The 13,186-nt window shown below is 42.9% G+C and overlaps 1 protein-coding gene across 1 annotated transcript; it reads left to right on the top strand.

Annotated features, from left to right (window-relative positions):
• The first annotated feature begins 3,651 nt into the window (after positions 1-3,651).
• Positions 3,652-10,162, top strand: F3 (coagulation factor III, tissue factor). The gene is made up of 6 exons (XM_056356531.1): positions 3,652-3,786; positions 4,805-4,919; positions 6,773-6,957; positions 7,348-7,529; positions 7,654-7,813; positions 8,975-10,162. Exons 1-6 carry the CDS (start codon positions 3,717-3,719, stop codon positions 9,112-9,114), a joined length of 852 nt encoding a protein of 283 aa, XP_056212506.1. The 5' UTR covers positions 3,652-3,716; the 3' UTR covers positions 9,115-10,162.
• The last annotated feature ends 3,024 nt before the right edge of the window (positions 10,163-13,186 follow it).

Here is a 13,186-nt window from a genome sequence, read left to right as displayed (position 1 = left end):
CAAAAATTGCTCCCTAACCTTCTGTTTCATCTAATTAAACATAATTTATGTTTATTAACATTATTTTATATAATTATTATATTTATATGATTTAATATATTATTAACATAATTAATGTTTATTAAACATAATTAATACTACATAAAAGATAAATTAATTTCCCAATCATATGGTTCACTAAGACAAATCAAACAAGATCTGAAAAGCCAAGTGAAAGGAGAAATATCAAGAGCAATTTCATTTTGGAAAAAGCTCCCAGGCATTTCAAACCTTATTCACACAATAAATTTTATGCTATCAGGCATGAGACTATTGCTGACTTTTATGTTAGCATGGAATGATGTTTTATAATACTACAAAATTTCAAAACATTGATAAGTATTACAACATTTTACTTACAGTCTTGCAAAACTATCAGCTTAAAGAAACCAATCGGTTACTTATGTCACCTGAGGCATTCCACTTCAATGTCAACAATTATATCTGATAGTACAGAAAACACAATGTTGAAATTGCTTTGCTAAGCAAGAAATTATTTTGTATCTCTCTAAGCTAACCTGTTTAGAGATCTGGAAGATCATATGTTAAAAATACACACATCTATCTCAAAAACTGAAGTTTCACTGATTCAGTTTTGCTTTTCTCCTCACTTTTCCCATAATCAATTGGGATTATTATATATATTTTATATATATTTAGGGATTATTATATATTATATATAGAATTGTTATGTATACCATGGATTGGTTCCATGGTATACATAACATGGAAAGAAAATCTGTAAAATCTGCTCATAATCTGGCAAACCTTCCTGATGGTGAACAACTTCAATTCCACTAAATTCATCAAAGTGAAGAAGTCACAGAGCAGAAGAGGTCATCTCCTAACCTAAACCATGCAGCCAGGCTTGTGCTCTTGCATGTCTCCCACGTATCCCAAAAAGTAACAGTAAGATTCTGGCCTCAATCGATAGAAATGTCCCATTTCTTTCAATATTTAAAACAGATTAATTGACTTGCTTTAGATGCCTATACTATGAAAATACAGGTTTCACCTTAGGAATGATATTTTCCTCTGCTGACTGTAAAATAAGCAGAGGATGACTTAAGTTGGTTAGAGACATGTTCAGAGTCAAGGCTTACGTTTTGGCGTTCCACTATGGAAACCAAATTCAAAATTTCCAGACAAATTACCAGAGCTCTAAGTCAGCATAATGCTTGCCTGCATGTAGCAACATACATATGAAGTAAGGGCAAAATTTTCTGTCTTAAATGAGCTGTTCAAATACCCGTGAAGTGGGCAGGAAATGTGACCAGAATGTCACAGTTAAGTCACCAGTTGCTGAGCAGACTTCCACCTTAGAGGCATCAGCTCATGTCAAGCAGCATAGCGTTCCTCTTTTCTCCCACGGTGGTTGGTGCCTGGAGTCAGGCAGTGCTGAGCAGCGCTTATTCTTTGGACAAATCTGCGCTGCAACTTTATGCAATAGAAGAAAGAAGAACAGAGGCAGCAGCAGTTCCACACTTCAGTGTTTCTCCCTTGTCCATTATGCCCTTCCCCTGCCAACCTGATCTAGCTACACTGTCCCTTTGGCATGCTGTCTTTCCCCCCAGTTTTAAAATTTTCCCTTCAACTTCCTTCCCTCAGAATGGTTAGCCTGGTAAAGTTACCCTGTTTCCTCTAACCACACAACGCCCCCAAGCCCTGCTTGATGGCTTGATCCATGCACGTCCTTTTATTCAGGCTCTGCTTTCCACCACTCTGATGAACTGTCAGCTGCCTTCTCCTATGTTGCAGCATGAATCAAGACATCTTAAAGCTCGGCATTCGTGAACACTGGAATGTCTTGCAGGAAACTGGAATAAGGTAGCACTGGTCAAGCTGGTTAGTCTGGAGGTTCCCCACCTATCTCAGGTATGGGAGGTCATGACAGAAGGATGGGCAGGAGAAGGGGATACTGAGATTATATCCATACAAACTGGAAACCACCGCTAACCTGCTTTCCATCTTTCATGACTGAACTACAATGAAATTAACTTGAAAATGAGTTCAAAGGTGATTTAAAGTTTTATATAAGCACCTTTTTTCTTTAAAAAAGTGAGTATTGTTTCACTTTGTAAAGTCCTCTGGAAATCAACTGTAATCTTATAAGGTCACAATCTTGAAAATCTAGTCATACAAGATCTCTATTCTACACAAAGTTAAAAGCATGCAAGCTTTCTGGCTGATGTAATGCTGCATAGAGACAGCACTGAAATTTGATGAAAAACAAGGCAGGAAAAGGAGAAGGCGTATGGCTGGATTTTAACGAAGGTATGCTGAGAATTTCAAAATCCAAGGTGCACCTTGGAACACACTATATGAATTCTAATGCAGACTCTGGGTGAAATGGATATTCTACATTATGAAACAGAACTGATTGCTTGCATCTAAGTATGTGTCAGTTGTGAAAATTAAAGGCAATTGACTATGAAACTTCCCCAATAGTCTTCTCCTCCTACCCATATTTTGCCAGGTACAGAACATTGTACAAATCAGCATCAAAATAAAGAGAAGAGTCAGCTGAACACTGTAAATGCATCTAGCCCCCTTAATTGCACATCGGGTTCTACTGTATAGTCTCTTCTCGCCTCCCCTGCAGAAGTATCACCAGCAAAGTGCGAACGTGGCTCCCTCTAGGGCTTGAGTATTAAGACTAAGACACAGCACACCCCCCAGCTCCAAAAGCTTGGTTTAAGTGCTTATAACTAAAGCAGCACCCTAAGAAAAAGCAATATATACACCAGAGAGGCCAGGGAGCCTGTTGCAAAGGCCTCAGACTGAGATACTGAAAATCTTCTGTCAGAGACAGATTCTCTGTTCCCTGTGAACACGGCATACCTTTCCAATGTAAGCCTGAGGAAAAAGGTTAACAGGTCCCTCATTTAGGGGGGAGATGAGGTACAAACCCCTGAACACCTGAACCGTACTTGCTGTCTAGTAGACCAGGTGAGCCTTGGCAGGGCTCACGTACGCATGTGCGCGGAGCAAGAGAATAGGCGATGTGGGTTAGCTCAAGAGCTGTGACAGACGCTGCTGGGTGGTGGGGCCAGAAGTGACATACGCAGCCCTTCAGAACTTACAGGGTCCAAGTCAGCCCAACTCCGCTGCCGCCAGACCCGCTGCCCCCCGAGCTGGGCCGGGGCAGTGCTCGCACCCCTCGCCCTTGCCAGCCGGCCAGAGGGCTGCAGGGGGTGAAGCTGGCTATCAGCTGCGGCCCAGTTCCACCAGTGTTCCGTCCTGTGGCCAACAGAGGGGAGGTGAGGGGTGGTACAAGTGTGTGGGGACACCGAGGTCGTGAGGAGACAGGCTGCGGGCACGTCACGTCCAGGGGAGCCTGCGCCCGGGGCCGCGGTGCCGGGGCTGAGGCCGCCCGGGGGACATGCTGCCCTTTCCCTCAGTGCCCCTCTCCTCACGGTAATGCCGGTTTCCTCGAAGATCCCCCGCCACGCTTGCTCAACCCGGCGGTGCCTGACCCCTTCCGCCACCCCGCTCCCGGCCCCCATGACCCCGGCACCCAGCCCCGCCGCTCCCGCCGCCTCCCGGCCGGGCCGCTCCGCGGGCGAGGCGGCGCAGCCCCCGCCTCCTACCAGGGCGATATAAGCCGGCGCCTCCCGCCGCGATGACAGCTCACCGCGCTCCGCCTCGCCGGGACGGGCCGCGTCGCTGCCCCGAGGATGCCGCCAGCCGCCGCCGCGGGACAGTCCCTGCTGCTGAGCGCCCTGCTGTGGCGCCTGGCCGCCGCCGGTGGGTAGCGCCGGGCGGGACGGGCCGGGGGCCGCTGCCTGGGGCGGGCGGGGGGCTCGGTGCCGCTGACAGGGAGCGGCCCCGCGCGGGGCCGTTGAGGGGAAAGGGGGGGCGGCTGCCTCGCGCGGCGCCGTTGAGGGGGGCTGCCCCGTCCCGTCCCGCGCGGCAGTGGCGGCCCCGACCCCGGCCCCGCAGCAGCAGCCGGCGAGGGGGGCGCCCGGGTCAGCAGGGGCCGGTGGCTCCGGGGGGGGGACCCATCCCCAGCACGGCCGGGCCGGCAGCGGGGACCGTCGGGGTGACCTGCAGCAGCACGGAGCGCTCGGCAAGGCCCCTTCCCCCGGCCTCCCGTGCTGAGCTCGTCGAAGGGGCCGGGAGGGCGGCATCTGGAAATTCATGGTAACATCGCTCAGTGAAACGCTTCGTTGCCAGAAGCAGCAGAGGTGGTGCGGGGTTTTCCGCCCCAGCTTCCTCCCGGCGCTTCCCCGAACCGCTGTGGCCTCCGCCCGCGGGGTCACCAGCTCACCCCGGGCAGCCCCTCGCATGAGCCTGTGGGCACCGCTGGGTGTTAAAGACTTTTTCTTCCCAAAGTAAATAAATGGGGAAGCTGGGAGCTGATGCCTTCTGCAGCAGGTAGAGCCCGGTATGGTTTTGTACTGCACCATGTCTGTTTGGTGCTTGGCCGCTCTCAAGAGGATCTTCAAGATTTTGTAGCTTCTTCAGAGGTCTTGGATCGAAAAGGAGGCGTTAGACAGAACTCTGAATGAGTTACCTCCGTAACCTCAGAGTTACAGGAGGGAAAAATAATTTTCTTCTCATATTTCTCACTTCTGCCAGGACACATTCCTTTAGTAAGACAAGCATGATCCCAGAGGGCAGGACTCTGAACCTTTTCCCCACAAAGAACTTTTCCAAGTAGTTATTAACAGCAACTGCTTCGTTTAACCAAACAGTGACTGCAGGGAACCAGGAATTGCACATAACATCCCTGACGGTGCTCTTCTCTTTCCTGTGTTTAAAGGCAGTCCAGAACTACCAACAGCAGTTAATATAACTTGGTCTTCAATCAATTTTAAAACTATACTACAGTGGCAACCAAAACCATCAGGTTACGTCTATACAGTAGAAATACACGGGTAAGTAGATGACACCAAGGTGTGTCCATTAATGGCAGTTGAAGAAGGTTTGATTATTTCTGAGACTGAATGTAACGGGAAAAGAGCCCAAATATGAGTTAGGATAATTGCCAACCCAGCTCTTAATACTTCTTTGTACCCGACTATAAAAGTATTTGATTCAGGCTTCTGGTTTTGCCTACTTCAAAACGGAGAGTTGAGCTTTGGATCCACATTTCAGTTCTGGGGCTTGATGCAGGGCGGCTGCACCGGAGATCTGGGCCAGGATAGCCTGAAGAAGTTGATGCTCAATCTGACATACCATATATTAGAGAGAACTTCACCTTTTTATGTCTTTCAAGGTGTCTGGACCGACTGTTTCGTGTTCAGTCTTGGGAGGTGCTTGGTAAATATGTCTGCATTTTATTCTAATTGGTGAATCACGGTAAATGAATAATATGTCTTGCTGGGTAATACTAAAAGTTAGTTTTGTTTGTCTGCCTTTGTCAAGACTTCCTCTGTTATGTTTTATGTAAGCTATGAAATACTGTGGACATAAAAAGTAGCCGGCTTCCGTGAAGCATCTAATACCTTTTTCAATACTGCACAAAAACTTCCATGAAGTTCAGTAATAAATCTGTGCTGTTCTTAGCTCCTGTATTAATTCATAGATCGTCATTAATCATGCCCCACAGGGAAACTATCATCAACTCTCCTACATATTAATGAAAATACGGTAATTTAGTCTCTTCTGTCTCTAAAAGTGGCATAGAAATTACAGCTTTCTCATGACTAATGGATGAAATCCAGTGCAATGGCCTAATGTGCTCACTTATTCTTTAAGGGAGTGATTAAATTATTAGACTTACACACTTAGCAAAGTGGATTTTATTAAATTCATGAATCTGGAGTTTCTTTCCAGCCATTTGTACTTGGAAAAAATTGAAGTCTGTTTGCCCAACATCCAGTATAAAATCTGGTGTAGTTCTGATACAGAGGCATTTCTCTAGACAAGTTGCTCTAATGGATGAAGTGTGCTTAAATGTACATAGATGAGGAAGCAAAGATTTATGGAGTCGATTCCCCCCCCCCCCCCCCCCGCCACCTTAGTTCACCAGCAAAAACAGGGAAAAGAATTGAAGCAGTAGTATCCAATCTGTTTTTCCATTCTTTCTAACTAGGCAGTAAAATGGGGAATTAACTCTCTTTTCCTGGTTTCATTATTATTTCTCAAGTAAATGAACTTGCTTTCTATCATTTAAAAATCAGAAGTGCATGAGTCTTGTTTCTTGTCAATATTTTTTAATTGTAATTCTGCAATGAAAACTGCTGCTACTGTCTGGTTCTTGGTGACAAAAGTGACATATATGAGGAGAATTGTCACATTAAACAGTGTGTCAACCATTAATTAATACTGGCGTCACCAGAGCTTCATAGGACAAGTGATGTTTCTTAAGGCCATAGTTTTCAGATGCATCAAGAATAACAATTTCAAAGTGATTAATGCATCTTATGCTTTTCTAAATAAGTCAACTGCAGAAAAATGCAAAATCAGAACTACTTATGGTTCCTATGCAATTCATACAAAAGACTGAACTTTTAATTCAAGTATGTATCCAATAACATATTTATATAATTAATATGGATCATATTTTATATGCTTGATTCTGCTTTGAATTGTGAAATATATAGCTGTACAGGATAGTGGGGTTTGAGGTTTTTTTTTCTTCTCCTTTTCAGCCTAGTACACCTGCAAGCCTGTCCCACTGGATAAGGGAAGTCTTTACAGTTTGAGGGAGGGAAAATGTTTTTTAACATATCTAAATAGTAAGTCTGGCTGGAAAGTGTTACCACTTCTTTCATGCTCTTTTCAGGCAGACATCTGACACAAAAAAAAAATGCATATGGACAACAGAAACAGAGTGTGATGTTACTGATGTGCTCAGGAATGTAAAAGAGACCTATACAGCACACATACTGTCTGTCATGCCCTCAGAGATGGATAACTTTGAAGAACCACCATTTGCAGTCTCTGAAAAATTTACGCCTTATAGTCAGAGTAAGTAGGATTGTCAGTTAAATCTTATCATAAACTTACTTCCATTGATTAAACAAGGCTTAGATTGGGCCTAAAGGGTTTTCCTATACGTTCTTACAGTAGCCATACTGATACCTGAGAATATGACGTTCAGTCATAAAGCTTTCTCTGTTGTAGCAGAGTGTGTAAGATTTTAGTTACCACTTGTTTCGCACTACAGTGAGTAAACCATTTTATTAACATTATGTACAAGATGAAGATATTTGTTAATAATCCAGGATTTCGCTGTATTACTTTGGCTCAGTAAACTTAGAACAGATTTGAGTAGGGAAGAGACTGGAGGAAGAAAAAAAGAGCATGTTGTATAGAAAAGATAATGTCAGGTTTTTAATTCTGAAAATGCTTGTTTAGCTGTTCTGGGAAAACCAGAGATACAGAACTACACGCAAAAAGGCTCCAAACTGAATGTTGTGATCCAAGATCCGCTTACACCATACACATTTCCTAATGGAAGCTTTCAAAGTATTCGAGATATTTTCCAACATGACCTGGAATACAAACTGTATTACTGGAAAGATCAAAGTTCTGGAAAGGTAAAGTCTAAGTCTACTTTTTACATATTCTGTGGCTGTATTATAGCTACACAATTTCTGTGCTACCTGAAGAGTTAACGCTTTTGAAGAAAACACTTTTTTGAAGTATATTTTTCCTTTACAGAAAGATGCAACAACAAAAAGCCATGTATTTGAAGTAAGTGTTGACAGCACAAAGAACTATTGCTTCTACGTACAGGGAGTAATTCCCACCCGCAGAGAAAACCGTAATGGTCAGGAAAGCATGGTGCTTTGTACCAGTATAGGAAGAAACATCTTAGATGGTAGGTATCTGGTGAAGTTTGTCATAGTCTTTAGCATTCTAACAAAAAGACTCTTAAATTCTGAATATATTTTTATATCTCTTCAAACTGTGATGCCAGTTACAGACTAAGCTGTTTGCTGTATTAAGTGAGAGGACACGGTCTGAACACGGAAACCCGTGGGAGGAACTCACATTAAGAGGCCACCATCTTTAGCTAGCTGGAGTTTGTTTTAGGGTTTTTACTCAAGTGTTTTGATTAGTTTTAAATTGTCTGAGTTGACTGCTAACTGAAGTTTCAGATCTCGTCACTAGTCTTCAGCTTCATTTATTTTGTTTTCTGAGTGCTTCCCTCAGATCCTTCCAGTAACAGGTCCCATAACAAGTGCTTGAAGGATTAGCTCTAAAACATAGGTGTGCTGGAAACCTACGTGTCCATTGACTTGTAGTTTGAGCTGAACTTTATTGTCTCAAAAAGTAGGTGATAAGACTAAGACTCTAAGACTTTACTGTTGCATTACAAGGTCAGAGGCTGGCAGATCGACTTCTTTACTGGCAAATAAGTTAGTGAGTGGTCGATGAAATCAGCCAGTCTAATTCCAAACAATCTGGATAACACTTTTTTCAATATAAATTCAATATTTATTAAATAATATCACATTGCTGTACTATTTCTTTCTTCTCCAGCAGGTAAGAATATATGCACTCTAGAAAAGCTCTTCTAGAACTGGCAAATCAGCTCTCTCAAATTAACTTCCTTATCTAGATGCATATTTTTGTTTATTACAAGGATTGAATTATAGCAAATTACAACTTGAATAGAAATATCTTCTGTTGGTGTTTTGTAGCTTCTAACCTAGAATAAATTTCCACTTAGACTTAAGTTTTACAGAAGCAGTGCAGGGTAGGGGCAATGGCCTGATTTATTCTTGTGGTGGTAGCGTGCTTTTTAGTGCACTAACTAAACTAGATTAAAACATAGCACGAACCACATGAAATAAAACTTTAAGTCAGTTAAAGTTCATGTTAAAATTAATTCAGTTCACACTGAAGTGATCACTTCTGTGATACTGTAAAATATGCAAAGCATGTTTTAATTCAGTGGAATGTGTTCTAAGAGTTTGTAACACTGTGACATTATGGCTTCTGATAACTGAATCTTGGATTTTTTCCTCTCCTACAGAGTATGGAGCAGAAGTCTTTATCATCACAGCAGTGATAGCAATTGCAGTCATCACTCTTGCCATTGTCCTACCAGTGATCCTGTGTAAACGCAAGAAAGCAAAAGCTGCAAGAGAAAAGGAACCGCTTAATGGTGTTTAAGGAAAAATTATTGCAGACAGTAGTTCCAAAGTGTAAAAAAAAAAAAAAAAAAGGCAAAACCCATGAATTGGGTAGTTGGGTGGAGCTTTTTAGCCTCTCCGGTACAGGAATTCTGAAGCCCAAACTTCATGTTGTTTTAAAAATCTGTTAGACAGTCACAGATGAAAAATCTAGGTACCGGAAAACCCCTGTGTCACTAGTGGTTGGAGGCTGGAAGAGTATCCTGGTGGAAACTCTTCCCATTCCTTTGTCCTGTCTGAAACAGGATTCTGAACTAGATGGACCTTTGACCTGACCGGGTACAGACATTCTGAAAGTATGCCCTTTCTGAGCCAGAAGATTTATGGTACTTGTAAGGGGGGAAAAAAACACTACTTTTGAAAATTATGTGTCCTTTTCCTAACTAAAAGGAACTTAATTCTGTTTCTATGAAACAAAATCTGAATTTATCTGACTTTCTTTTAACATTATTAACTGGTGAAATGATCTGTTAGTTCAGATGTGACAACAATGTTACTATTATGTCTGCACTTCTTGGATAAAATTAACTAGGTCTATTTATCTTCGGATATAGACAATCAAAGGTAAACTACTGTACTGGTGACTTGTAAGAAAGAGTGTTGAAGTAGGTAGCTGCTACCCATCTGCCTATATTACACCTGGAGTTACACAGACAGGGTAGTGTGATGGTTCCAAGTAAGTGTTAGAACATGTACTTTGCAGTTTTTGAGTCATTAGTAACTCACTTCATGCAAGCACTGAGTAGGTAGCAGTATTTACTGCATTTTTAATATTTTAATTAAACAGTTGGTGAATTAATAGTTTATATGGTATAGATTCAAATCATCTTGGTGATGGGATTTGGAGGTACTTGTTGATTTGACTATTTTAATATTTATTTTATAAATGAGAACCTAATTTTTATACTGGTGATATCTGTATTTATGGTGGTAATTTATACTTTTCTAGTGAAATAAAGGTGACTGGCAAAACAAAACTTCCTTTTCCTTTTTTAAATGAACTACAATATTCATTTCAGAACTAAATTAAAAATACATTTAGGAAATTTATTTTGTGACAGCAGCATAGGCAAGCTCCAGCAGTCTAACCAGGACTTTGCAAAATAGACTACCAGGGCACCTGCTATCTCTAAGGGTAAGAAGCCACAGTTTATGAACTGGTAGAAGGTTTTGAAGAGTCCTGAGTTGCTTTCCAGCTTTCTTGCTTGTATGAGCAGTGTTTGCGTTCACAGCTCTGCATTCTAATGGGAAGCATACTAAACATCCCACAGGGGTGCCGGTACCACTTGTGGTACTAACGGTCATTCAAGGCATTACAGGGCCTTGCCCAGTTATGAGAACTGCTGTAACTAACGCTGCTAGTGACTGCTGCTGCTAATGATGGTGATAGGCACACAACAACATAAAAATAAAGAGAAGGGGGGGAAAAAATGCATCTTGTAGCAGGCACCAATTGGCTGTATATCTCAAAGATTTATACATGTCTTAAGATATCCATTGTATTTATGAGAAGTAAAACCATACAGTATCCCAATGTAGCAATTTTTACAGAATTGTATTTTACATCTTTCATCCCTACTGTATCACAGATACCTTCTTTGTATGGATTAAGACTGTTGTGAATGTGCGAGTGTAGTTTATGGGGGTTTTCTTTGTTTGTTAATTCCCTTTTATACAGAGGGAAGAAAACAAATGGCACCACCATGGCAAACCCCCCCCCACCCCTGTTTACTTAATATTGTGCAATAAATGCTTAATGCTTTTTCTGCTGATGCATAAGCCTTGTATGGAGGAGGAATCTTACAATAGCAATGAGAAACAGGAGAGCTTGTGGGAGGAAATTTAAAAACTTTCCAAACTTGTCATCATTACTTCCCTTCCCTGTGGTGTTCTGCTTCCTCAGTTTCATTCAGTGCAAAGCTCAGAAAACAGAAAAGCTCATAGGAAAAGGAAAGCCTGTAGGTTACAGCACAGCTTTTATTAAACTAGACCAGGGGTCCTCAAGCTTTTTAAACAGGGGGCTGGCGTGCGGATGAAGTGGCAGGCAGTCATCTGTGGCTGCTTGGTTTGCCCCAACCCCCGGCGGGGGTGTTCTGTAAATACCGGGGGCCGGACTGAGGACCCTGCGGGGCTGTATCCAGCCTGCGGGCTGTAGTTTGAGGACCCCTGTGCTAGGCCATGCAGGTGATTGTCATAAGCTACACAGAAGGGTGTTATAAATCATGCTTCATTACTTCCAAGATTTTTGGTTTGTTCTGGATATGGAGGTTGTTTAAGGAAGAGAGAACAAATGAACGAACCCATAAAAATGCTAACAAGTGCCTTAAATGGCCTGACAGTGACCCACTGCCGCACAAGTTCTGGAAGCCTGCAGCGCTTCTGTTCCCTAGCTGCGGTGTGTTATCATCCAGCAGTGCTGAGTAACCGGAGTCACGGGGCTCACGGATCCTATTTCAAAGAGGTTTTTTGCTGTTTATGGAGACAGTTGAGAAAAGGAGCTTTTTATTGCAAACTTCTGGAAGTATTATCCCTTGAGCCTGAGCCCACAACCAAATCTTTTATGCAGAGATTTAACTTTCTCAGAGTATCCGGGTGGGCAGGAGTTGTTGTTGAATAAAGGTATTGTCACTAGGAAGAAAGACTAGATCCTATCGACAACACACATGTGGCCACTTCTTCAGACTGTACTGGTTTCAGACAGAGCCAGCCATCCAGGGCATCGGTGTGAGAAAGGGAAGGCTTTTCCTACGCACCTGAGTTCCCTGGCTTATCTTCTAAGCAGGCTGCTGTAAGCAAGCACACTCCTGCTGATGCTCCAAATTCCCCTTTTCTGCTTTGTTCCTTGTCATCTGTTGCAGAAAAGGGTATCCTCTGTTTCAAGTGGATGAAAACATGTGCTCAGCTCCCTGACGTGGTACTTCTGTTCTCTCCTTACACAAACGGGCATGTAACATTGCATACTGTAATAAGCCACTTTCATTTTATAGTACTGCTTAAAAACATATTCTTCTTCATGTGAGTGAATAAAGGCTCATATTGTTATGCTACCTTTCTGTCAGCCCTGACAGCATTACAGACAATAAAATTACTGTCATTACTTAAAATGAACAACTGTACAGAACTTCGTAAATGTATGTATGATAGATACAGCAGCAGCCAGCTTAGCTAAATCTATTTCTAGCAGACTCAGCTTTCCACTGTGAGAAGGCTGCTGCTGAGAGGCATGTAATGATAAGAATGTGATTATATGCTTAACTTGGATCACTCATGTGGCAACTCAGGACAAAGAGTTTCTGCATTAAGTGAGAATAAACAGTGGTGATAGATTGCCTTCTTGGTTCAGTTTTGTAATGCCGATTATTTTGCAGGTTAGTAGTAATTGCTGCACAGTTTCAGAGCCTCGTAATACACAGGAATGAGCAGGCTTTTGACAGTGCCAGACCCAAAAGTCAGTTGAGTAGTCTTCTAATTACGCAGTATTTACCCACATACAAATAACCATGCTTTCTATAGTCTATGTTTGTCACTGACAGGGAGAGAAGTCCTGGTGTTCATGTTTGAGACAGTAAAACCAAAAAAAAAGAATAACCTGCTGGACAGGACAGAAGCAGGAACTGGCCAGCTGGAAGTTTTTCCACCCCCATCAGGCATGGCGTTACTCACCGTGGCACATGCTCTCTGCGTGCCCATTCCCTTCACTACGAGAAACCATGGCAGGCAGCTGCCCTCCCCTCGCTGCCAGCCTGTGTCCTCCATGGCAGGGCACCTACAACAGCTCAGGGCACAATGACCAGGACAAATGTGCTGCTGATCTCCTCTTCCTTCCACCTTATGATGAGAAATCTTCCTGCTAGTGAGATCCTTCTGCTTCTTCTGGCATGGGCTCTCATGCAACCCAGATAGCCCCTTTCCATATCCCCACACAGGACCCCGAAGGAACATCTTCCCTGGTGGTTCCTCAGCCTCTAGCTGTAGCTGAATCAGGCAAGTTCATAGGAAGATTTGCCTCAGAGGCGATGTCTTCCAGTAAAATCTGGCCGGACCTGGGAATA

The sequence above is a fragment of the Falco biarmicus genome, chromosome 11 (genome assembly GCF_023638135.1).
Source record: "Falco biarmicus isolate bFalBia1 chromosome 11, bFalBia1.pri, whole genome shotgun sequence".
Taxonomy (NCBI): Eukaryota; Metazoa; Chordata; class Aves; order Falconiformes; family Falconidae; genus Falco; species Falco biarmicus.
Note: the sequence above shows the minus strand (reverse complement) of the source record. Positions and strands in the feature narration are given on the sequence as shown.

Bases quoted from the DNA above. Each gene is read 5' to 3' on its own strand.
- F3 (XM_056356531.1), top strand. From the start codon at position 3,717: ATGCCGCCAGCCGCCGCCGCGGGACAGTCCCTGCTGCTGAGCGCCCTG. The intron at 6,958-7,347 runs GTAAGTAGGATT...ATGCTTGTTTAG, and splicing joins ATTTACGCCTTATAGTCAGA to CTGTTCTGGGAAAACCAGAG. The intron at 7,814-8,974 runs GTAGGTATCTGG...CCTCTCCTACAG, and splicing joins AGGAAGAAACATCTTAGATG to AGTATGGAGCAGAAGTCTTT.